The following is a 27,740-nucleotide window of genomic DNA, read 5'->3' on the forward strand; positions in this document are numbered from 1 at the left end:
ATTGATCAATCGAGTAAGGATTGCTGGATTACCATATCTCCTCATGTGTATAAGACAATATGCCCAGTAGCTTTAACCAGACAATTTACAAAGGTTAGATCCTCTGCAAGTGATTTATTCTTGGTACACCTGGATGGTACCCTTCTTACAAAATATCAATCTAATGCATTATTTAAGAAATGTTTTGTCCTTCATATGGGTTACCACTCCCCCCTCCCACCCCTCAACCCCATCCTGTCAGATTCATCACAGTCAACAGATAACCTGCTTTATTTTAGTTGTATGTGGGTGCAAGTTAATGATGTTGTTTAATAATTTGTTCAATGGTATTCCTAAGCAGAGGATTTAAATTTGGGTTTTTGGACATTCAGACATGTTCTGGGCACAAGATGTCGAAGAAATGGTCCCCCTTTCACTGCCCTGTGGAGGTCCACTTTTTGGGCAGCAGGGGCATTTGTTGGCCGGCCATTCTTCCCCTTTTAACACAGGAAATTCCTAAAATAAATAATGGTAATTCATCTGTGAGGAACGATTTGGGAAAGGGGAAGTCACTGGATTTGATTATTAGGATCAGAGAGGATGTTAGGATGGTAAAGTCCTGTAACAGTTTCAGAGGTAGGATTCCTTGTGTTAACCTAGATTGGCGCTGACCGACCAAGGGTGCGGAGTCTAACAAATTTCCTTGTTTTTACCAAGAACCACCGCCAGGTGGGATGGACTTAGCTGCCAAGAACCCGCAGGTCGCGGTCCTCTGACCTTCCACTATGTGTAACACACGATACTGAACACAGTAGGAGAGGGAAGAAGCACTTTGCAGCAATCGGAGAAATGGAATCTGAATAGGTACATGAATGGTTAATAATAGGTTCTGGTTGCAGGTGGAGTGTCAAAACCAGCCAGGGTCTGGTACATAGGCAGACAATGAGGTACAGAGTCAGGAGGCAGATGGATAGTCAAAACGTAACCGGAGTCTAGTACAGGAGGGCAATGCAGTAGCAGAATCATGAGACAAATGGAGTGTCAAGACAGAGCCAGAGTCTGGTATACAAATGGTTAATGAACAGGATAGCAACTCGGGCAGCGATAGCACAGGAACTGAACAAGGACCAGGAGTCAGACAAGCTGAGACACTTGTTGTTCTAACACTGCTTTAGTCTTAGAGTGAGGTTTATATACTCGGCAGAAAGACTATGCCACCTCCCAGCCACGATCATATGACCGCCTGAACCAGAAAGTGCTCATTCTACACAGAGGGAGAGGAAATCAGCAAAACAAGAGTGTGTGGAACAGGTAAGTTGTGACAAGTCCAGATGGCCGGCTATTCAGTTGTTTTGTTCGGATATGGTACCATGAATTGAAGAGGAGTAATTTCCCATGATACAATGTTGAAGCTTGTTAAAGAGCTCAATCGTTCTATTGGGCAGGTAATTTAGTCCATTGGGGGATTTGGGAGTGACTACTCCTTAATATCAGTGGATCAAGTTCAATTATTTAGAAGGGATGGGGTTCACCTTACAGACCAAGAGTTATAGCTGTTCATTGAACACATTTTTTGGAAGGTTGGGGGCCGGATAAGATCATCTGGTGCGGGCTGTCAGTACATTAAAGGATGACATCGGTGGTGGGAAAGCACTGCGATCAGTGACTGATACACATGGCGTTATAGGTAATTGGCTGCAGGTAACTGCCCTCTTTGAGGTACAGTTGACTCTTGGTATTTTTGTGTGAAGGACCCCTTGACCTGCTATGTGTGGACACATCATTGTGAGTCTAAAGGGAGTGTTGTAACTCTGATGCCAGGTTTAGTGCCGGCCATACAGTAAGGGAGTGGTCATCCTTGATAAGTGGATTCAAGGCTATTTGGCCATTCACACGTTTGGTTCAGGTAATCAGTTGGAGCTGTCCCACAGGTGCTTTCTCCTCCACCAAAATATTTTTTTAAATAAACTGTGCTATAAATTTAGCCAATGTTAATATCTGTCAAAATCATTATTTCATATTTAGTGTGTTAAGTTATAATTGTGGAAGGTTATTGTGAAGGGGAAAGGGGGCATCAACAATATGCAGTTTAGAGATATTCTGCTAATGCTCATTAATGTTACTTTAGTAACAAATGTTTTTAGTAATCTTAAGATAGCCTATATCTTTTTTATTTATATTCAAGACAGGACTGCAACTAGTAAAAATCTAACATGCCTTAAAATTAAGTAATTACACTGGTCTGTGATGAAAAAGCTTTTTTAACAAATTTATGTGATTTTTGGCTTTTGAACACGAAAATGACTCCTGATCTTGCATATCACATCACATTTTTCTCCAAAACATGTATTTATGAATAAGTCATTTTTTCATATTCTTTTAAATAATAAATGTATTCTGCCTACATTTATTATAAAACATTGTCTTAAATGAATTCAGTCAGTAGTATAGAACATTGCAATTCAGTTCTCGTTCATAAAACTTCAATCTGCCCATTGCCAGATTAAGGTCCACATGGGCCAGCAGCTGAAATTTACAAAGGGCCTAAACCCCATACTGTACTACAACTACAAGGTGAGCTGGCGAAGGTGAACCAAATACAACAGATGCAACACAGTTTTGCCCTGTGCCGGCCCATTTTAACCCCAGCCTATCACCACATACACACACAGTACACACTACAAACACACAGTACATATGCATTCATAGATTCTTCAAAAAGAAGTTTAAAAGCTGTTTTATTGCACAATGACAACAATGTCAATACAATTAGCACACTCAGTCTATCTTAAAGAAACATATGAAAATTTAAAAACTGTTTTGGAACTGATTGGATATGCAAGACACAACTGGTTAATATGTGGAGATCTTAAAATTGTATGCATGGTACATGGCCAGCAACAAGATTACACTAAATTCCGATGTTTTCTCTGTGAATGGGATAGCAGAGATAAAAAATTACATTGGCAAAGAAATAATTGGCCAGCTACAAAAAGTTTAGAATTTGGAAAAAATAATGTCATCAAATCCAGTTTAGTAGATCCAAATAAAGTTTTAGTTACAACTCTACATATAAAATTAGGTCTGATGAAACAATTTGTAAAAGCACTGCCTAAAGATGGAGAAACTTTCAAATATCTTTGCACCAAATTCCCTAACATATCCGATGCTAAACTGAAGGAAGCCATTTTTACAGGCCCTGACATTAGAAAGTTAATAAAAGATGAACATTTTGGGCATATAATGAATATTGTGGAGCTTTCGGCATGGACTTCGTTCAAAAAAGTGATTTCAAAATTTTTAGGCAATGCCAAGGATCCAAACTACAAATAAATTGTCAAGGAAATGCTTAATAGTTATAGAAACCTTTGCTGCAAAATGAGTTTAAAGGTACATTTTTTGAATTCCCATATTGAACATTTCCCCGAATAATCTCAGAGACTACAGTGAAGAACAGGGTGAACGGTTCCACCAAGATGTTAAAGATGTAGAAAGCCGATACTAAGGTCGTTGGGACGTCAGCATGATGGCTTACTACTGCTGGATGATACACAGAGATGACACAGAGAAAACTCATAAACGAAAAGCGACAAAATGTAGTTTGAAGACAAAAAAACAAGATATTAACGAATATTTCAATTATTATGGTTTTGTTTGATTTTATTGTTATTTTATTATGTAATTAAGACAAAAACACAGTGATATCATCTACACTTCTTCATAATTCACAATAAATATGTCAAGAACAATTAAACATCTTGTTTTTTCTTAAAAATTTATGTAACCCCCTTATAGGTAAATGTGATGTGGTAATTTTTTTTATATACTATTTCTTGATATACACAGGAGTATAATTAAGAATATAAAAGTATTATTAAAAAAGCTTTCAATACCTTAAATTTCATAGACCTGTGTTGTCTGTGGAACTTTTAATAGCTCTACCTACAGATCTTATTCTGAGAAGAAATCTTTGATACATGTAAACTTAGCAAACAAGATAAGATTGTAAAACAAGTATACTAACAAAGTGATATTGTTCCTGTATAATGTATAATAGACTATGCAACCAACATCTGTGTCAGGAAAATATATGAGCAAGAACAACAACTCAAATATTTACAATAGTAAATACAGAACAAACAAATTAGGGATAAGACATATGCTAAGATAATTGTTGTTTCCCAGATTAAAAACATTAACATTAACCAGAAGGATCACTGGTATGGATTAGAGGACTAACAGTGGTTTAATACTAAGGTAATTGTGGTTAAAAGTCACTCTTACAAGATTGTTCACCAAACCTATGCAGCACTTGAAAAACCACATTTACTGCACTAAGACTATACAGATAAATGTTTCAGAAGCTGTGGTTTGAATCAACATTTGTCCATTAGCACAACATCTATGAGTTAGGGTAAGGAGTATGTTCAGCTATGTGTTGGTCACTAGAATGTCACTATATGCAAGGTGTATATTGTTGAACGTGAAATTGAGATAATTGTGTTTAAATGTAGTAAATAATTTGCATAGTTTTTTCTTTATTGTTACTTTATTTTACATTCACCATTTAATAAAAGGACATTAAACAGACGTTACATTAAACTGGCACGGGGTTGAATCGTTTTTAGACATACCAGTTGGTGTCATGCCCACATGTCACACAGGTGAGTAATATTTTTCTTACGGTTAACATGATTTACAGTATTTTGTGCATACTTTATCCCCATTTGAACTGTGGTTGGTTCAGTAGCTGAAAGTGAGTGTACCACAGCTTAGCAGTTGCGTGTTTGTATTTTCAAAGTGAGCATGCCACAGCCAACTAGTACTACCATATGCATATGGCCATATTATTTTAAAGTGAATTTAGATGGTTTTGTCTTGTTTTCAGACTAGCTATGGGAGTCTTTTAATGATCCTTTAAAAGTATAGTGAAACATATGAGTTCATTTTATTTTGACTATACATTGAAAGTGAGAACAAATTAAACATATTTTTCCATGATTCTTTGAGAAAACACATAGTAGGTTTACTCTATAAAACTGTCTTAGGTATTATAAGTATTATATTTAGGCTTTTTAATTTGCCAATTATCCTGCAGCATTTTTAATCCCCTTATCCACCCCTTAAAATTCTGATGTAATAAAAAATAATTGTGATAGGTATACTGCTCACACTGATATGTCCTTAAAACAGAAAAAAAAGTGTTTTTGTCATCACAGCAGTACGAGCCTACCATAAATGTGGTGCTTCAAGTTCCTGTAGGTAATTGTCTCATTTGGTAATTGACATTTAATTATGTTCTATCATTTATCTTTAAAAAATGTGGTCCAAACTATGGATTTTGAACAAAAAGTTATATAATGAACAATTCTAACCAATACACAAGTATTTCAGAGTAAAAAGGACAATAAATTAATACTGATACATAACTACCATTACTATGATATATATACCAAATAATAAAGTAAATAAAACATACTAAACATGTTAATTAAGTATTTTTTATCATGCAATAACTAAATAGAAATAATTGTTTTTACTATTTGAATAAATGCTGCTATGGGAAAGTGTGACACAGTGACACAATGTGGATTTAAATAATTATATCAGACTACTGATAATGACAACTTTGTAGATTTGCATATACAGCTGCAAGGTAAATACCATTCCATTTCAAAAATAGACCCTAAAAGTTGTATATGGCACTGATAAGCCAATGTTTAATTTATATTTCAAATGCCCGTTTGCACCACTGCACAGGAGCTTTGGAACATCACTTTTAAGTGAGCATAACATTTCTCATGTAATATATTATTGCGCATTTTGTATATTCCACCCAGTGGTGTTGGTGATTCAAGAAGACAGCTGATTGTGGTGTTTAAAACACACTAACAATAAATGCCACAATGTTTTGACATAATTTCTATGCTAAAAGCCTTCATTTAATAATGTATTATAACATACTTGCCAACTTTGACAAGCAGTGCTCCTGGAGATCGCGGAAGGTGTGAGTGTGGGGGCGGGGCTTGGCGAAATGAGTCAAATTGTGTCCTAAGCCCCACCCCCTGCCACTTAATTAAAGAAATAACCAGGTACCGAGAGGTTGCCAAGCTCTCCTGGGAGTCGTGAGTCTTCCGGATATTCCGGGAGAGTAGGTAAAAATGGTATTAAAGTGTGCTTTAAGATCATTTATTTCCTAACATAGATGCAAAAGTAAACACTATACCCAGCCCCCATGGATAACAATCTTCATTAGGTTTTATAGCTGCACAATTCACTTCAGTAAATATAGGTTTTGATTTACCTCTGAAAACCGTTGTATGTCTTGAGTTAATGTTCCCACTCTTTGCCACTTGAAATGTTTGAGGAATTTCACTATTGCTGGATTAACTGCATTATCTGATGGCACTGTCCGAAAAAAGTAGGGATACTTTTTCTTATCTGCTAAAACTGGAGTTGTTGCCGCAAAAGACAGCTAAAAGCAAACAAATGGTGTAAAAATATGTTAGCTACAAATATGTAGAGATACATTTCATTATTTTCATATATTCCAAAATGTAAGTCACTTCCATAATTATACTCCATTTTATATAGCACTTAACATAGTTACAAACTAGTCTGTAGATGATTTCTAGTACAGATTGACCACATTTACAAGTCAACATTAAAATTTGCACCATGAGTAAAATATTGCAAGCAAGTCTGTTGTTGTGGGAGTTAAAGTAGACAGGATTATTTAAGCAAAAATAAAGTGTAGCATTACAAATAAAGGATATATTAAATTATTAAGCAAAGTATAGGTAACCAAAAATCATAATGAATATTAACAAAATAGAAACATATAAACAATCTTTTAGAATAGTGTACACTTGTGTTTCGAATCTAGATGCGTCCATCACGACCTCAAAAATTGCATTTTTTTTATAACTTTGGGATCCGAACAGTTTATTAAACAATGCATTCTTGTGACACAATTTTGAATGGCAAGTTGATTATTATATGCTAGTGAACATTTGTGGTAATTCAGATTTTCCGATAAATCTGAACTACATATAATAATTTGCTTTATTATATAATCAACTTGTGCTGCCTTTGTACAGTCTACATGGTAGCCATACAGTCTGCAGTATTACTGGTTAGATAAATTGCTAGAGATATGCCATATTGTCCTAAGGAGAGTAACAAAGTCTATTAGCTCAGTAAACTAGTATGAAACTACTGCAGTCAATGTGAAAAAGCATCATATTGTCCAAGTGGGACCAATAAATTTGTTTAAATATTTAAAGGAAATTGTATTTTCTTTTTATGAAGCTCATCTTTTAATTACACATTGGTATTTTATTATTTCACTGCTCCAACCAGATAGAGGTATATGTAAGAAATAAATGCAGTTACTGCAGCAATGCTATTAATTAAACAAACCATTAAATAAATCAATATTTCAAGTGTAACATGCTCACTCAAACTGTGAAAATAATGAAACATTATGAGAATTATTTGCCTAAAAATATAGCCACACAATGATTTATAATTTCTATAATTTGATGAAACCATAAAGAAAATTAAAAGCATAAAACATAACTGTAATTCACAAAATGTTATACGGGTTTGAAAACCATGAACGTGTTACTGAATGTTATAAGCAATAAAAATTCAAGCTACATTACATACAAAAGAGAGCATTATCAGTTTAAATGAAACTGGAGCAAAATTATTGCTCAATAAGTTTAAAAAGAAAAAGGAAATAAGTTTAAAATAACCTTACATTCATTTCTTTGGACCTATTCTTTTATATATACAGCACTCATTTTAGACAAAAAACCTAGGTTTTAAAATGGTCAAAAGTGTTAGAAATAACATTAATGATAACTTGTGTATAAAAGTAAAAGCTGAAAGTGCAAATTTTACAGGTTTATTTTCAATTTAGAAAAAACACTGAATAGCCATTGTTTATAGAAAGTTACGTGAGATGTAGGATGAATTGCTGCCTGGGTTACCAATCTTATTTGCTTATGTGAGTATGAGATTAGTAAACTCTGTAAACCGTATTAGCATATTTGCCATTTTGCAATCTGAGATTGAATGTACTCTTTAAATAGCCAACACTGTTTTCCAAAATACTATTGAATCCCAAAAATTGCTATCTTGCCAATGTATACATGGGAATGGAAGTGTTTGATTAATTAAATAAAAGCAATTACTACTTTCGATTTGTTAAATGGCAATGCAAATCACTCTCAGAATAATGCAAAGGTTATTCAAAATGAAATTTGTTTAAAAAATGTTTGGCATAGATGTAGTGTAATAAAGGGTTTCTGCCTTCACCTTTTGAAACACATTCATGTAATGGCACTTGGTTAAACAGTTTTGGTCAAATTTTAATTGTATTACATTTTAAAGGAAAAAAAGCTAACCGGTTCACCGATAAACATATCAGTTCATTCACAGCGCTTGAGAAGCAATTGTGTTTTCATACAGTATATATATATATATATATATATATATATATATATATATATATATATATATAGATATATATATTCCAGGTTAGGCAGCACTCAAGGTTCTAAGACAAATTGTAGTTTGTATCAAAAGGGTGTGTTTAATCCATTCCAACGTTTCAGTATAGTACTTTCCTCAGGGACATCATGTGAGTCTGACCAACATACTCAATACATATAGGACCTCATTTAGAGTCGGACGCAAAGTCCGTTTAAGAAGTGTAGGAGTGGGAGTGTGCCGCAGCTTGGTAGGGTATTACGAGTGGCAAGCAACGTCAGTTGCGTCCCACTCCTAATACTTTATCGAGCTGCAAGCAGTTCCTGCAGCTAGCTAACCGCTTGCGCCACCTAATTCCTGCCGCACAGCTTTAGCCCTGTTTTGACGTGTGTTGCGTCTGCGCCTCACTGCGACTAGGATGTATTTACATGGTCACACCTTCACAATTCCGTGTTCCTCCAATTCTCTCGTAGTGAGTCGCAAGCTGTCGCAAGTGTTAATTGCGTCCAAGATGCAGGTGGATTTGGTGCTTTCTGCACATGCGTGGTAGTGTTTTTTTGTTAGATGCGCCTAAAACAGACTTTGCGTCCGACTCTAAATGAGGTTCATAGTGCACAACATAATTAACATACCTTACACCTGCTACAATGTGAAATTAGCTGACTGTTTGCTCTGCCATCCCAGCATGCATTGCAAGGGAATAACACTCCCACTAGATCAAAACTGCCAATGAATAAACAATGCAGAGCAACATCATCATAAAGGGCATGGCTAACAAGCGTCACCATGGCAACCCGAATTGTAATATACTGTCATATGTTTTGAGAATCACTGCATGAGCTTAATACAATATATCGAGTCTTTCCGATTCTTGTGGCACAAACTAAGATATTTTACATTGTGGAGCTATTCTGAACACATCATATTGTTCCGTTTTGCATTACTTTGAGCTACATCTAATACAGCTGGCATCATTTTATTAGTAGCCTTTCACATGGTATGCATACATTTTTTTGTGTTTAATACATCACAGTGCACTGTGATTTGACTATAGAGATAGTTCCTATCAATAATATAATATTATACCTAGTCAAGGTATACATTATATATCTTTATTGATTTTGTATGATACAATAAATTTTATGTTTGATGATTCGTGACTGCTTATTGGTTCATAACAACATCTATATTTTTAAGGGCCAGTTTGATTTTGAGCGCTGCAATTCTTCCATTTTTCGTTAACATAATTAACATACCTTACACCTGCTACAATGTGAAATGAGCTGACTGTTTGCTCTGCAATACCAGCATGCATTGCAAGGGAATAACACTCCCACTAGATCAAAACTGCCAATGAATAAACAATGCAGAGCAACATCATCATAAAGGGCATGGCTAAAAAGCGTCACTTTGGCAACCCAAATTGTTAACATGCAAAAAAAAACACAAATATTTTAATGCAAATGTATTTAACCACTGATCGCTGGATAGCCACCTAAAGAGCCATAACCATTTAAAACTACACTACATTAAAACATTTAAAAAGAAAAGGATAATGCATATATGTTGATATACAAATGGCAAAGCAATATACAATATATCAGTGTGACTTACCAATAACTGCATGTATATATAAGCTATATTTAGTGAAGAGAACTCTTACTGTTATTAATACATGTATTAACCATTAATGCTACTAAAAAACAGTTGCAAGCTGGATTTCTATATATAATGATACTGTATAAATACATCATCTATTATTTGCATAATCATATCTAAATAAAGGAGCTATTAACCACTAACCATACATCATATATTCTGATGAATGCATGCCCATGGGAGACCACTGAGGCTCAAATAAAAGAGCCTGGGAAGTCTCACAGGGAGCATGCATCCAGATCTACAAGAAACAATTAAAAGGGAGATTCTCATTAAGCCCATATGGAGCCACTGTATTCAAGCGATGTATCCAAGTAGATTCCAAGTGCATTCATTTATTATCCCTATCTCCACCTCTAAGCAATGTCGGAACATGGTCAATAATTTTATACCGAAGCATAGCCATATTGTGTCTAGCATTCAAAAAATGTCTAGCAACTGGTTGTTCTCACTGTTATGTTTTTCTATGGCCATTCTTATAGCTGACCTGTGAAGAGCAATCCTTTCCTTGAATTGCCAAGATGTTTTGCCCTCGTAGTAAAGGCCACATGGGCACATATGTACAGCGCTGCGGAATCAGTGGCACTATATAATTAAATGGTGACGATGATGATGATATGTACTAGTGCAGGATAGCATAAAAGTAATTTTGTATTCTTTGCCTGAATGTTTAAAGGTATTTCCTGTCTCCATATATCAACATATTATGCAGTTTGGACACTTAAAGCAACGTATGCGTTCTTTGTAAATCTATCAATAATTTCAGATGATTTGATGTTTGTAACATCTGTGCGCATCACTAGGTCTTTGATGTTTCACCCCGTTTATAACAGGGCATAATGGAGACTTCTCTTAGCGATGACAGTTCTGGATCCGTTTGAATTATTGGCCACAAAGACTTGACTGTTTTAGCTGTGCTTGGGCTTTTTGTGTTATAGCACTGTACCCACAGTAATTTATTAACCGATTTTGCCAGCTTCATATTCAAAAGTGTATCAGGTTTTGGAATCTTCAAAACTTTCTCTTTAATATTTTCTAATAGTTGTTTAGAATATCCCTGTTTGAGAAATTTTTGAATCATCAAATCCATCTATATTAGATGGATTTGATGCGATGAACTCGCAATATCTGTGAATAGGGCAAACCCTATTTAAGGACTATAGGATGGTGACTATTAGCCAACAATATAGTGTTTCTATCTGTAGGTTTATTGTATATAGTGGTGGCTAACTTGTGTCCTTGTTTTTTTATTGTGATATCTAAATAGTGAATCTCCTGTCATATTCATAGGTTCATTTGATGGTGGAGTCAGAGATATTGATAGCTTTAAAGAGATCTTCAAATGTGTTGTTGCTGCCGGTCCATATTATAAAGAGATCGTCTATAGTATATACCTAGCAAAGAAAAAATCTGTGACAAAATTTCAGTTTCAGAAAAAAACTATTTACTCTCTTGTTGGAACATACAAATATTTGCATAAGATGGTGCCACATTAGATCCCATTGCACAGCATGTACGTTGTAAATAAAATTGACCAGCAAAGTAAAATAAATTTCTAGTTAGTGATAGTTCGAATAATTGCATGAAAAAAATCAATATGTGGACCTGTATATATTGGATTATTTCATAAAAAGTCTCTTACTGCTACAAGTCCATCTATATGAGGAATGCTGGTGTATAAGCTACATACATCTACAGTACAAAGCAAACTGTCTGTAGGTAGCGGTGGTAAATCTTACAATTTCAACAAAAATGAGGTTGTATCTCTGACATATGTAGGCTCCTTTTGTATGCATGGTTGCAAAAAGTGATCCAAAAATGTGGCAATAGGTTGAAATAAACACCCACGGGCTGAGATGATAAACCTGCCTGACGGCTCCTTGTCATTTTTATGTATCTTTGGAACTGTATATAACAGTGGTATAATCGGAAACTTCTGTATCAATGCATCACAGGTAGACTTAGAGATTGTTTTACTGTTGGTGGCTTCTATAAGAAGTAAATCCAATTCCTTTTTGTATATATTGGAAGGATCACTGGCTAACTTTAGATATGTAGTGACATCATTCAATTAATGGTATACTTCTGATTTATATTTGATGGTATCCTGTATGACAATAGCGCCTACTTTGTCAGCGGGGCGGATAATAATGTTGGTATTTTTATTAAGATCTTTCAGTGCCTTAGCCTCACCCTTAGAGAGATTTGACCATCTATGTACTTTAGGTGTCTCATTATTCACTGAATTTTCTAAAAGTCTTGTAAAACATTAAACGGAGGCATTATTGGAAGGTGGGTCAAATGTTGATTTTCGTTTAATGATGGAACCTTGTCCCTCCTCAATATCAGCTTGTAACCCAGAATTGATGTGTTTATCTTTATTAAAGTACTCCTTCAATTTTAATTGATGATTAAGCTTCATAATGTCAATCCTACAACTTTTTACATTAGTGGGAACAAACGATAACCCACGGATAAGCACTGTTGTCTCTGCTTGAGTGAGCTTATCTGAGGAGAGATTGAATATTAGGTTCTCTATATGTTGTCATTTCTTTTTGACCTCCCTCTTTCACTGACCGCCCCTTCTGGTGGGTTTAATCTTGGACCTCCTAGTTGTGCCCTTGTAGTCACCCGTAAAGGGGGTCTCTTATTTAAAAAATTGGATTTATTGTCAGAATTGCCACCATCACTGTCACTGAATGAAGAAGAATATTGTGTACTATAATATGTGGCTTGATGAGACTGCCCCCTCTAGTGACTCTAGGGGTTCTGAATCAACTATTTTTTGATTGATCAGTTCCAGTGAGCCACTGATACACCTTTATAATCTCTATTTACTTTATGCAATTTATCCTTTTTAAAAGAAATGAGTTCTTTTCTATATACTTCAATTTGATCTTGCAATTTTTTTAACCAATCTTTATTGGTGTCAAGTTACAAACTCGTTATGTGTAGAACCTCAAATGATCTGATTTTTTCCTTAATTGCTACCATTTCTCTCTTTGACTCCTCCACCACCAATAATATTAAATATAAAGAACATTTATTTAATAAAAAATTACTGTCTGCAAAATTCCATGTTATATCGACCAAAAGTGGGAATATATTTTATTCTAAACCCTCTGGGTATTTTCTTTTCTCGAGGACAATCAGATAAAGGGATAAAGTAACATGCATGACCTCCATGTAAAAGTCAATTTCACATTTCATGAGCTTAAGTAACTTCCCATATATTTCTTCTATAGTGGCTGTTCCTCCACAAGTTAGTAAATTCTCTTTAAATAAGATATGTTCAGCCTCTATATCAGAAAATCTCAGAATTTCTCCAATTGGTAGATTTATACCCATAGGTATACTATCAATTGAACACGCAGTATCAGCCATATTGCAAACAATCCAGGGGGTAAATGTATGAACGTGCGGGTTCTTCAACACCCTCGTGTTCGGCGATTAAATTTAAAGCGGCGCTGCATTGTAAAGGGAAACTTCCCTTTACAATGCAGCGCCGCTTGAAATTTAATCGCCGAACACGCTGTTAAGGAACCTGCATGTTCATACATTTACCCCCAGATCTCAGTTTAGAAACAAAATAAAGTGACCAATGCAAACGACTTAACCAGCAGAAAGATATTGTCAATTATCGAACAGAAACTCAAGGTGCATCAGCATTCTTTCCATACCACCATATATGTAAAAGATTGCATAGTATCCAGGTGCTTGGCACTCATAAATAGCATGTGTACATTACCCTATTGCCTTCCTCGGTACTTCACTTGTATGGACAGTACAGTAAATAGATTCCAAGTTAGGCGGCAACCAAGGATTTAAGACAAATTGTAGTTTGTATCAAAGGGTGTGTTTAATTCATTACAACGTTTCAGTATAGTAATTTCCTCAGGGACACATTGAGTCTGCTCATATACTCAATACATATAATGTACATCAAAATTAACATACCTTACACCTGCTCTGCCATCCCAGCATGCATTGCAAGGGAATAACACTCCCACTAGATCAAAACTGGCAATGAAAAAACAATGCAGAGCAACATCATCATAAAGGGCGTGGCTAACAAGCGTCACCATGGAAACCCAAATTGTAAACATGCAAAAACAATGCAATAACCCACAAATATTCTAATGTAAAAGTATTTAACCAGCATCTTTTTACCCACTGATCGCTGGATAACCATCTAACCACCTAGAGTGCCATAACCATTTAAAACTACACTAAATGAAAACATTTAAAAAGAAAAGTAATTCATATATGTTGATATACAAATGGCAAAGGCTCAAATAATATATATATATATATATATATATATATATATATATATATATATATATGTAAATAATATCTGTATAAATGGTAACTTCTGATGTAATCACTTCAGAATTGTATATCTAAAAAGTTAACAGCAGTCTTACTTATATAAAAAAAAGGAAAACATCCCAATCATTGTTATTCAGATAGGAGCAGCACTGTTTTAGAGAATCCTCATTACCACACCAGGTGAAGATGATGTCATCTATATATCTAAACCAGGACACCAAGCCCGCCCCAAGCTTGCCAATCTGACCCATATGGGTATGTTCCCAATGAGCCATAAAAAGACTGGCATAGTTTGGAGCGAACCATGTTTTGCTGTCCTTTCATATTAATAAAACTACTGTTAACTTTTTAGATATACAAATCTATGTTAAGAATGGGGTTGTACAAACCAGGGGGTATAAAAAACCCACGGATAGTAACGCATATATCCTTAAGAACAGTGAACACCATGAAATGGTATTCTATATAGCCAGTTTCTGAGACTCAGACGCAATTATACTGAACCAAATGTTTTGGACTACCAAATGGAAGATATGAAAAAAACATTTAAGAATAAAGGGAAGCGTGAATTACATTTAGAAAAAAAAACAAAAAATAGAGCATTAAAGGTTGATAGACATAACCTCCTGTTTTAGGAAAAAAATTAGAACAAAAACAACAAAAGAACCAAAAGAATTATGAAATGTCCTTTATTGCTAAATATAGTAGGTATCATAAAAGTATGGAAAGAAATCTAGACTCAAACGCTCCTGTCTAGCCAAGTCCACACATTCGGGGGATATGGCCTCCTGTTCTTTGATCGCTACTATCAAGCAGTCAATCTCAGCCCTATTATTTCTTGGCAGTCTACCCTGGGGGTCGACCTAGAGAATGCACTTACACCAGCTCACACTCTAAACTCCCTCCCTTGGCTCCCCCATAGTCAAAGAACGGCTGTAGTCTACTCTCACCCCACTATATAATTCACACTAGAAATCTGAGACAAATTGCATAAAAGTTGGAAGCTCACCTCATTCCTCTCCCTCCTCACTCCTTTGTGGCACCATCCAGATTTCCCAGCAGGGAATTCTAAATTATACTCATCACTGTAGCAGAAAGCGTGTATCACTCAATTTGTCCACATATTAGGAGAATTTGCCCCTCAGACTTTTCTGGAACTGAAAGAGAAAACTGGTCTTCCTCCATCCTTGTACTTTGCTTACATTCAAATTAGAGGCTTGATGCAAATTCAATGCAGAGCATCTAAAATGCGTAAGCTTACACCTTTTGAGAGGAGCTGTATGGACCGAATTGGAGCTCCAGGATTGATATCTTTGGTTTACCATGTTTTTCTGAGCCCAGAATCAGATCTCAATGAACTGTTTGAGTCTGCATGGGAGCTTGACACTTGCAAAACTCTGGATCAGGAGGGATGGTCCCGGCTTAGACTCAGGATCTCCAAGGTCTCCATCAACACTTCGATTAGAGAAAACACATTCAAAGTATATACAAGGTGGTATATGGTTCCCAGGAGATTGCATAAAATCTACCCAGGTATGTTGGAGCTGTGCTGGAGGGGCTGTGGGGGTGTGGGATCCTTCTACCATATATGGTGGACATGCCCGAGTATCTCTAATTTATGGTCTCAGGTCTCTGCTTTTATTTCTAGAATTTTTGAGATTGAGGTGTCTCCGGACCCGCTGGTTATGCTATTATGCTCTCCGGTCAAATCCTTTACCAAACACAGTGATAAGTTGGTGCTACATGTTTGTGCCGCGACACGTTTGCAAATAGCTAAAGAATGGAAGTCTCCCACCCCCCCTGGTCTCCAGTGCATAATTTCTCAGGTCTGGTACATTGCATCAATGGAGTATATCACCAGTCTTCTTCATGACAAAATCCCTCACTTGCATAAAGTTTGGAACCCTTGGTATTCTTTTCATCAGGCGTCAATGCCTGCTACTCAGTAAGCCGCAACATTTGCTAATAACCTGCGTGTCCATATAGCCTGTTTTTCTCTCTCTCCTCTCCCTTTTTTCTGGTATTAACGTAAGCAAAAAGTCTTACGGAGTTGGTCCCGACACACCTAGAGGTACATTGATGGGCTCTGTGTGTCCCCGGGGGGCTGGTGTGTTGTGCTGGTCGCACCCCCCTCTGGGGCCATATTGGGTCCTTCTTTCTACCTTTTAACTTCCTGACTTTCTTCTCCCCTTCTCCTCCCCCCTTCTTCCCCCATCCTACTCTTTCTCTCTCACTTTCTTTTTTCTCTCTCCTTTTATAAGTTATAAAACAGAAACTAGAATAGAAAACCTCCAACAACAGGGTTTTCGAGCACAAGGGGAGACGGAAGGGAGAAGGAGGAAAGGAAGAAAAGAAAAGGAAGATATTTTGATCCATTTTGGACAATCTCTTATTTCCGGTATAGGCTCACTGTTGTGGTCCCTATTTGTTTTGTTTTCTTTTTTGTTTTTGCTTATTGTTTTTGTTTGTTTGTCCACACTAAAAGGAAAATGTTTTGTTTGCTGTATTATTCTTTAGGGATTGTTATGTTTCATTCTCAGTGACCCATTATAACTACTATGTCCAGTATATTTTTATATATATTTTTTTGCTTTTAGATTTCATCAATGATTTTTCATCCTGGAGGTCTCTTTTAGTATGGCTTCTTATAAGGTGGAGTTTATTTTATGGGTTCTTTGAATTGTTTTGTATTTGCATTTTTAATTCCAGTTTGGATGTTATGTGCATCGCTGCAAAGTATGGTATAATGTTACAGCGGTACTCTGTGTTAAACTGTTTTATGTATAAAGTTTTATTGTTAATATTTGCACTTCAAGCCTCGTTTTAAGATGAGATTTTGAAACGCATCATTTATTATGACATCGGAAAGATGATGCGATCATTTAATGTGATGAGCATAAAAGGAGAACTTTTTAAGACGTATAACATCAGCCTTGATAAAGACCTGAGCTACACAAGGTCAAAACGCGTTGGCGCCCAGACGTTACGGGACGATACCTACGGAGTTGTTATTCACTGAACATCTATACGGAAGGAGATTGCTACTTCTGGCATGCTACACGCTGATAAACTCCTTGACTATGGTAGGCGGCCCCGCCACTAGTTATATGCTGCATTTATGGATTGATTTGTTTTTATTTTTTATGTTTGTTTTATGATTTTATATTCTTTTGTGGTATAAAATCTTTTTGTATATAAAAGATAATGCATTATGTTACCCCTTTTTTTTGTTTTCTCTGATCTTCCCCTATTGGAATGATATTCGGGGATTTGCATATATTGGAGGTTGCACGCATGAAACATTGATGCTATAGGAATAGGAATGCATAACTATTTTCCTTTTGGATTTTACTATTATTTTATTTGTTTTAATGTGAGTGTATCATTTTTGTGTGAATAAAATATTTTAGATTTATGAAGCGGTATCACACTAGATGCACTTTATTTCTTCCTTTTATGGTATGATGGTGAGCTTCTTATTATGTATAGAGGAAGAACACAAAGAAAAGAAAAAAAGATCCCTATGTTGATGTGCCTGTTCCCCACAGTGTTCTAGTGAGTAGCCCAACACTAGGGGGTGATAAGCTAAGGAGAAGTTGTGGGTTTTCAAGCAAAAAAGAATTATATGTGGGACTTTATCCCACAATTACATGTCCAACAATATTGTACTTTTGTGGGGTTTTTTTTCCGTGTACACGACATATGAGAAAGCACCGTAAAGAATCGAGATCTGTAAGAATATCATCACAAATAATATAAGTATAACTTCTATTAATCTGTAAAGATATTATAACAGCGGCTGAGCGGTTTATTGCAGGATGGTACAAACCGGATGGTGTAGGTATGGAATGAGGATTGCAGGGTTAGGCAGAAAGCAAATACCAGGAACACGGCTAAGGCAGGTAAACAGGTAATATGAAGACATCCCAGGGAACAGGTGAACCAGGAACACAGCAAGGGACAGCATAGCAACATAAAACAGCAACAACAACAATGACCAGCAAGGTATGCAAGGAGTGGCAGGAATAAGTAGAGAGACATCTAGGTGCAAGAGACAGTAAGTGCAACAAGGTAACTCCTAAAGGACAGAGAAGCAAAGCACAATAGCAGCACCTCTGGTGGATCAGAGGTACTGCCGGAAAACACATTCAGTGAAACACAATAGTAAAGTCCAATCCAATCCTAGAGGCCGGAGCTGCTGATATGAAGCAGCTGTCACGGTCGTCTGAATTTCTTGATCCGATTCGGGACCCTTGGGCCTAGCTGGAGCAGGACTGAAACAGAAACTAGCAGCCTGGATGATCTTCCTGCTCATGTTCTTGCTGAATGTAAAATATAGCAGGGGAATGAGCAGTCTGGAAATGCTGACAGGAACAGTGCACTTAGTATTGCAGACAGGAACATTGCACTTTGTAATGCAGACAGGAACACTGCACTTTGTAATGCAGACAGGAACACTGCACTTTGTAATGCAGATAGGAACACTGCACTTTGTAATGCAGAAAGGAACACTGCACTTTGTAATGCAGACAGGAACACTGCACTTTGTAATGCAGACAGGAACACTGCACTTTGTAATGCAGACAGGAACACTGGAACCTGGAGCCAAGAACTATCCTCTGGAGAGAAGTGTGTTGTTCTGGCAATGAACAGATCACAGCAGCAGGTTTAAATAGGGTGTCCCAAACAACTATTGGCTGATCAGTTTATGTGATCACAGCTACTGAATCTGGTTGGTCTGGAATGATCACCTGACTGCATCCAAGATGGCCGCGTCCATGCAGCAGAACAAACAGTATGTGTTTGTTTACAAACGGAGGTGTGGAGGACGGGAATGCTGCAGACGACCAGAAGGGACCCAGGTAGCCGTGATATGACAGCGGCGGATGAGGTAAGTGCAGCTAAGATCCCCATTTGTGACAGCAGCATCCTGACACGATGCTGCAGAGAAAGCGAGGCAGATCCTGACATATTGTTAGAATACGTGTGAGCTTCTTTGACTTAAATACTGCAATTACAATACACACAGTTTCAATCAGGTTAAATCCAATCTCCCTTGGATGAAAACTTTCCATACAAATGATTATTGATCCATTTGGCCATCTACATTTCATCGCATTGCATCTACGGTCAAGGGAGGGCTGGCAAATTTTAGCCTGGGTGCAAGACTCAGCACCGAAGCCTATATTAAAGGGAAAAAAAATGCAGGTGGCCCACTGACCCAGCCCAAAGTAGGCCTCTATGGGACCGGCCCAGTGGGCAGATGCCCCTCTGACCCCCCTCCCTCAGCCCAGCCAGGTCCTGTCTATGATCGTCTGATTGTTTATTTTGTAACAGTTTGATAAAATAAAAATGACCTGTTTGAATATTTGGATGTGTGTGCTTACAGGCACTCCTATAGAGAGGTTTCAGGGTCTACTGCACTGACTTTACAGTGGGCATGCACTAAAATGAAAATCACTTGCAATGTATAAAACAGTGTATTTCTATTTCGAGTGCTGTTATAGATTTTTTAACATTTAGTCAAATGTGATGTATGATCGCAATGTGTATATATATATATATATATATATAGATAGATAGATAGATACTGTTTAAAATATACGTATGAACTATAAAAAATTCAATATGAATTAATGTGTATTAACTGCATCCAATGATTAGTATGGGTAAAAAATTATATTGAAAGCACAAATTAGAGCGATTCATTACATCATAGATCTTCAGTAGACTGGATGCATCCCAAAATGCACAGGTTTTGACAGCAGGATGTTAAACTTAATACATCAAGTTAATAAGAACATGGCATTGAAGGTTCTAATAAGTCTTGATGCCAAAATCTCACTTGACAGATTGAACTAGGGCTTAATTTGTCTTTAATTTAATGTGCTGCTGAACTCTTAAGAAATCACTTACAGGTTTAAAAAGCATTATTGCCCAACAGAAAAAGTTAGAATAACAGCTCATAAATTACAGATATGGCATGGTCGAAGTGGAAATTTAGAAGTGGCGGTATGGAAATTTAGAAGTGACAGTGTGAAAAATGTAATGGGAATGTAAGTGAATGGAATTTGATAGTTTTACAATGAAGATAAATATGTTCTGTCTCTATACCCTTTGTCTTCTATTCTTAAACCATATACATTTTTCTGGTGGGTCTAGTACTCTTCTCTTATTTACCTCTCTTCTTATTTAGGAGGTCAGTTTTACCCCTTTGAAACTTACCTCCTAATATATGAAACCAAGCTGGCTCTGTGTTATGAAATTATATTATACAATATATTTCAGTACAAATTCAATTAGTTTTACTCCCGGCTGAAGTTAGGCTTGCAAATCTATAAGTGTCTGTTTTCAATTTTGTTCCCTTTAGAAATATTGGTATCACATGCACTTTCAGCCAAGTCTGTAGTATTGATCCAGCTATGAGGAAGTCCAATAAAATAAAAAAAAGGGGTCTATCAATTTCTGTACTGAACACGTAGTTGGAAGGTATCTGGTTCATGTGCATTATCTGAATTAGGGGTATATTTACTATACTCGGGTTTCAAAAAGTGGAGATGTTGCCTATAGCACCCAATCATATTCTAGCTGTCATTTTGTAAAATGTACTAAACAAATGACAGCTAAAATCTGATTGACTACCTTTTTCCTATTATATTTATACTTGATTTTCAGTACAGTTATGCTAAATGGATAAATATTAACCACCAACCAGTACTTTACTGGTGTCTTTTTACTCTACTTTGCATAACCTTACTTTGCCACCGTTCTCTTTCGCTATCCCAATTGCATTCTCTTGCCACAGTAGGAGGGGCTTACAAATGCTGCCACCACTGGACTTCATACCGGGTTCCAGCACCAGGCTTCTTCTGGGTAACTGACGCTGTGAGTGTACCCCTGGTCTACCTGGGCTGCTACTCCTGACCTCTTACTATGGATCAGGGTTACTGTGGATGGATCCCCCTGGCTTATCACACTGACCAGAGCTGCAGAGTAGCAGGCAAAGCTGTGGTACAGGAAAAGCTGGGTCCAAACCTCAGAAACAGCCGGGAATGGATTCGATTTTGGGTCTAATCTGTAGGTCACAGGATTTTCAGCATGGAATATATTTTCAAGCAGGTCTTTGAAGCAAGTGATGTTTATTTGCTCTTACACTGGTTAAAGGTACCAGTGATCAGGTCAGATGAAATCAGAAGAACAACTTTTAATACAAAACAGTGCTGTTTTTATACACATTTGAAGACAGCCTCACTGGGTAAGCCAGCCCCCTCAAAGTCTGAGCTATTTTTAGAATCAGGATGTAACCTGTTTATCCATACATGGATTTACATGCAATTCAAAGCTAACAATAGTTACACTTATCTGTGATTTGCTGTGATTTCCTGCATCTTATTTCAGAAGCAGAAAATCTACTAGCAAGTCAAAAGGTCTAATTAACATGAATACTTTCTTCAGACAGTTGCAGAATACAGATTCCCAAAGAAAATTACAAAACCCAAACAAGCCATTTCCCCACATCACAATACACAAAAGACCTCCATCCACAAAGGCTTATTGTATCAGATATATACCTCCAAAAATAATGCATCTCCTCTAGAAAGGCTAAACAAGATACAAATTTCTTCTCCTGGTCTCAGAAATTAAAGATTTCCCTTATGAAAATATACACAATTTCAAAAATAAGTGCATGTGCAATTATATAAATAAGCACCCTGCGCTATTTCCTTTAAATAAATTTATACCAGAAGTTATTTATAAGGTATCCAGTCACACTCACTTTATCATAATTTTCTTCCAATGTCATTCATTCTAGTTCACCTGTTTTATTTGGAAGACTCTCAGCATTTGTTAACACACATTTCAAAGTATTGCTTTTACTTTTAATTTTACGCATCTCTATATTGCCTATTCAAAACCCTTTATGTCTAGAGATGCTCACTGACCCCCGTGAAGTGGTTTTGGTTTTGGATCTGAATTAGCTATATGTTTGGTTTTGGCAAAACCACACTTGTGTGTTTTGGCTTTGGTTTTGGATCTGTATTATTTTAGAAAAATTGCTAAAATATGCTAAACCCACATAATTTTGCTCTTTTTTTAATCCTACATTATTATTAACCTCACTAACACTAATTTCAAGTCATTTGCAGTCAATTTTGACCACCTCACAGGTCACATTATTATTTTCACTTACGGACAAATACTGCAGCGACCTGGCTGGATGTTAACGACAGAGCAATGACTTAAACACACGGCAGTTCCTAGCACATCTAGGACACATTGGCACACAGCAGTGGCAGAAAAGAAAAGTGGTGCAAGATGGAATTGTCCTTGGGCCCTGCCACCCACCCTTATGTTGGATCTTAAAAAGGACATGCACACTTTAACAAACCAAGCACTTCAGCCACAAAAGTGCCACTCCTTGTGGCTGAAGTGCTTGGTTTGTTTGGGCACCCACAATACCAATGACCTTAAGCCACCTAAGGTAAGAGTGGTGTTAATTATCTCTACTGTGGCAAGATGTTGTTGTCATCATCCTCATCCTGTTGCAATTCCAAAGTGGCATCCTCAATTCATGTATCATCGGCTACACTTGGGCTGTTCAGGCACACATCTGCTGAACTCCTGAAAGGGGACTTCTTTATGGGTACACTATCAGAATGGTCACGATTACACATAGTACTCGTGGATGGACTCTCCTCAGTGATTGGTGTCATTTCTGAATTTGAACATACATTTTCCTCTAATGCCTTACTGTTGTCTTCCAGCTCGGCTTTTACACGGATTTTGGCACCCCTTTTTAAAGTATTTGGGCACCACTTTTGGAGTCCGTCTTGCTTGGTCACAACTGACCTTACAAGAAGATGCTTCAGTAACAGTTTCAGATCTATCACTCGTAGAGAAAGGCGAAGGCCTCGTTCTTTTTTTGCCACTGCGTGTGTAGAATGGCATGTTGATAGTTTTATTTTTTTCTGCAGATAAATTTGCCTGGATTACAGCTCTTTTTTTCTTGACCAAGGTAAAAGGTGTTTTTTTACATTTTTGTTTGCCTGACTTAAAAACATCATGTACTTTTACATAGGGTTTACCAGATGACGTACAGGGATTGCTATCATCATGACTGGTGGCAGCAGCTGCTTGGTGCTTCTGTTCTTCTTTGAATCTATTTTGATAACGCCGTACACTTTGACTGCAAATTCAGAAGAAAAGCCTGCAAGGACTAGTATTTGCATTTCAGCAATGACAATTAGCAACGCAGCTCTTCTTTTTGTGTTACCTATATAACACTGTACAATTTTACTGCATAATTACACCAACCCTGACAGCACTAGTTTTTTATTTTTATGCAATGAGAATTACCAACGCAGCTCTCCTTTTTGTGTCTTACGTATATAACACAGTAGAATTGGACTGCAGAATTACATCAACCCTGCCAGCAACACTAGTATTTGTATTTTTCTGCAAAGAGATTTAACACTGGAGCTATGGAGCTCTCCTGAATGTCACTGATTACTTTGTTTAACACTGCTACCACCCTCCTCTTTCAATTCTCTAACTTTGCCTGCCCAACTGCTCTACACTCTATGCTACCCGTTCTGTATCCCTCTCTCAAATGGCGCTAGATCACCGGTATTTATAGATTCCAAAACTCGCAAGATCCATCGATGTCACAATGACATTTTGCCTCGTTTTCAAATCCCAAAAAACACGAAAGTTACTCGAATCCCCTAAGTTCGGATGTGTTCGGTTTCCGAGGAACCGAGCCTGAGCATCTCTATTTATGTCACTAGCAACTCATTTCCCTTGGCTACGACATATTGCCTGTCTAAACTATTGCACACTGCTTCTATGTTCTCTTCCCCCTGTTCCCTTTGCTTCTAGTTTAATATCTCTTTCGCCCTTCTAACCATCTTCTCCCCAGGCATAACTGCACCCTCCCCATTGAGATGTAACTCCTTACTGTAAGAGCTTTTATCTGAAAGTGAATTTGTCCCAGTTCAACAAAAAGACAAACACATTTTCCTGGACTAACCTCTCAGTAGTTTTTAACCTTCCTAATCTCTTACTGTCTTTTGAGTGTAGTGTGAGATATATATTGTGTTTTTAAGAAAAGGCTTCCTTGCTTTAAACACCAACATTTTTGAGGGATGTCAATCTACCCTTAGTATTTGGAACCATATATATCATGATCACTGAGGTATCATAAATCCCTCCAAACAATTTATCAACCTAATCCACTATATGCCCAACTCAAGCACCTGGGAGATAGCAAATTGGTATTCATGATATTGGTGATAGATTACCTAATCCTCCTAATAATTAAATACCCCACCATCAGGACCTGATCAGCCAATAGGCTGATCAGGCTGCAGCCTGGGACGCAGGGTCCTGGGGGGGCACAGCGTCGGGCACATTAAAATTTGTCTTTATATATTTTGTTTTGCAAATGCAGGCGATTCTTCCTCCATTAATGGGCCCCCCCCTGATCTCAAAGGGGCGGCCTCAACTGTCAGTGGATCCAATTAGGCTCAGGCAGGCAGCTAGCTGCCTTGCCAGTGTAGGTGCGGTTAGTTGCGTTGCCAGTGCGGGTGAGGATGCTGCTTAATATGGTCTTGTGATATTATCACTTCTCACATATCCACACTAAGCAGTGAGAATGCGCCACTGACAGGGCAGCTAACAGCATAGGATTTGCTGTTAGCTTCCTGTCAAGAAGACAGAAGTGCCAACATCTGAAGAGAGAAGGAGCAGAAGATAGCAAGGTAAGATCTGTCCTTAAATATCAAGGAGGAGGAAGAGGAGATGAAAATTTGACTGTGGAGAAGGGATATCACTGGTGAAGGGGGTGGGGATTAATGGGTTAATTAATTGTCTGCAATGGGATTGAAGAATATGGGGGTGAGGGGGGGTAATGTATTGGCTTCAATTGGTTGGTGAATTTGCCTGGGGGGTTAATGAATAGGCTGCAGTGGGTTGATGAATTGGCTGGGGTGGTGCTAATAGATTGGCTGCAGTGGGTTGATAAATTGGCTACATAGCTAAATGAATTGGCTCGGGGTAATGAATTGGCTCGAGAGTTAATGAATTGGTTAAGGTGATGTGATGATGGATGGGGTTTCCATAAACTTTCTGGTGAGGGTTGATAAAAATTGCTGGTGGAGGTGATGAAATAGTTTGTGGGGGCCATGATCTCTGTATTGTATGGCCATCATGTGGTCTCAGCAGTCACTAGAATGCTAAATAGTAGAAAGATGGGGATGGTAAATATTAGTATATGCTTAGAAATAATTTTCATATATTTTATTGTCTATACATGCCTGTACTAGGGGGTTGTTTTATTGGGTAATAATGGAGTGTTGTGTTTGTATCATTCAGGGTTTGTTAACATTTTGCACTATAATATAACTTTTGCAAATTTTCAATACAGGACTCCAAATTTTCAGAAGCCAGCCAACTTACAACGCTCCAAGAACAAGCAAGAGAGAACACCAGGTAGTCTACGCTGCAAGATCAGGTAAGAGAGAACGGCGCGATTTGTCTAACTTTCAATGCGGTATCTTGCTGTAATGACATTGTAATATTTTTCCAGAATAAGTGTGTTCAGTGACTTCTTTTGTATAGTTTATTGAGAAGTATCCAAAGCTTCTCTGAACATGAGCAATGAAGGATTCATATGTATTTATTTAAAAAATAATAATAATATATATGTGTCAGGAGCCGCGGCGGCCTCGGGCACCGCCGTAACTCACTTCCGGCGTCACTTCCAGTTTCTCGGGCCCGACCGTTGCCAAGGCAACGGCCGGACGCCGGGTATAACAAGCGATGCGACCCGGCAAGTGAGGCAGCCGGGCGCATGCGCTAGTGTAGCCTGCGGGCTAATTTAGCTGGGTAGCGCACCTGGGATGTATTTCAGGGCTAAGCCCTGATTGGCCAAACTCTGTATATAAGGCAGGGAGGGCTTAGCCTCCCTGCTGGTTATAGCATCCAGTTCCTGTCTGCTTAATCTGCTCCTGTTCCTGCTTCTGCCTGAAATTGGTGAAAACCTGTTGGACTGTTACCCGTGTATGACCCTTGGCTTGGATTTGGACTTTGCTTGTGAATCTCGTGACCCTGACCTCTGGCTTGAATACCAACCTCCCTGTCTGCTCGTGACCCCTGACCTCAGCTTGTTTATTCGTACTGTTGTCTGCTGCCGGCCCCTGACCTCTGCTTGGATTTCACTCCGCTTGCCTGGGTTCTCCCCAGCCGGTGCACACTTCACGACCCTCTGTCAGTCTGCAGCCCAGTCTGTCCCCACCATTAGGGGCTCCAGTGAACACCTGACTGGCAGAGTAGACTCCGGGCTGTGTTGTGCAGGCTGGAGGAGTTCCTAACATTATAACCGGCCCAAAAACAGACGTTCTGGAGACAAAGTTTAAGATGGATGAAAGCGGAACCCAATCGTCTCCATTTCAAGCCCTAGCAGGTCATGTTGAGACCCTGTACCAAACGGTCCGGGGATTGTCCCAGCGGTTGTCCTCTCAAGAGGAGAACTCCCGGTCTACATTGCCCATTTCCAGTTCTGTTGTTGAACCCAAGTTAAACTTGTCGGATCGGTTCTCCGGAAATAGAGCCCTGTTCTGGAATTTTAAAGAAAGTTGCAAACTCTATTTTCGGCTGAGACCTCAGTCTTCTGGTTCGGAACAGCAGAGAGTTGGAATTGTCATCTCCCTCCTGCAAGGTGACCCCCAGTCCTGGGCTTTCACCCTACCGCAATCAAGTCCTATCCTGCAATTGTTGGAAGCCTTCTTCAACGCATTAGGTCTCCTCTATGATGATCCCGATCGAGTTGCCTCTGCTGAGGCTCATCTACGGGCTTTAAAGCAAGACCGGCGCTCGGCAGAAGAATACTGCGCTGAATTCCGCAGATGGTCATCTGACAGCAAATGGAATGATCCAGCGTTACGCAGCCAGTTTCGCTTAGGACTATCAGAGGAGATTAAGGATTCACTTGTGCAGTATCCTTCACCTACCTCGTTGGAGAGCCTTATGCCACTTGCTATTAAAATTGACAGGAGGATCAAGGAGGGGAGAACAGAGAAGGAGGCATCTTCTTTTTTGTCTGCAGTTATTCCAGCTTCCACAGACGTTGGGAAGTCTACACAGTCAGGGGCGTTTCGCCTCCCTCCTGAGGAAAGAGACAAGAGACGGTCGCTAGGCCTATGTCTTTATTGTGGCAATAAGGGCCACTTCTCCTGCTCTTGTGCATTTAAACCTGAGAAAGGAGCATGTCT

The 27,740-nt window shown here is 38.0% G+C and overlaps 1 protein-coding gene across 2 annotated transcripts in view; it reads right to left on the reverse strand.

Moving 5' to 3' along the window:
- The window catches only part of GABBR2 (gamma-aminobutyric acid type B receptor subunit 2), a 683,104-nt gene that overhangs the window by 405,444 nt on the left and 249,920 nt on the right, over window positions 1–27,740 (reverse strand). For both annotated transcript variants that reach the window (XM_075212899.1, XM_075212900.1), the window contains exon 3: window positions 6,284–6,454. In XM_075212899.1, the coding sequence (XP_075069000.1) occupies window positions 6,284–6,454 (171 nt within the window). The remainder of the gene's footprint in view (window positions 1–6,283; window positions 6,455–27,740) is intronic.

The sequence above is a fragment of the Mixophyes fleayi genome, chromosome 5, assembly GCF_038048845.1.
Source record: "Mixophyes fleayi isolate aMixFle1 chromosome 5, aMixFle1.hap1, whole genome shotgun sequence".
Taxonomy (NCBI): domain Eukaryota; kingdom Metazoa; phylum Chordata; class Amphibia; order Anura; family Limnodynastidae; genus Mixophyes; species Mixophyes fleayi.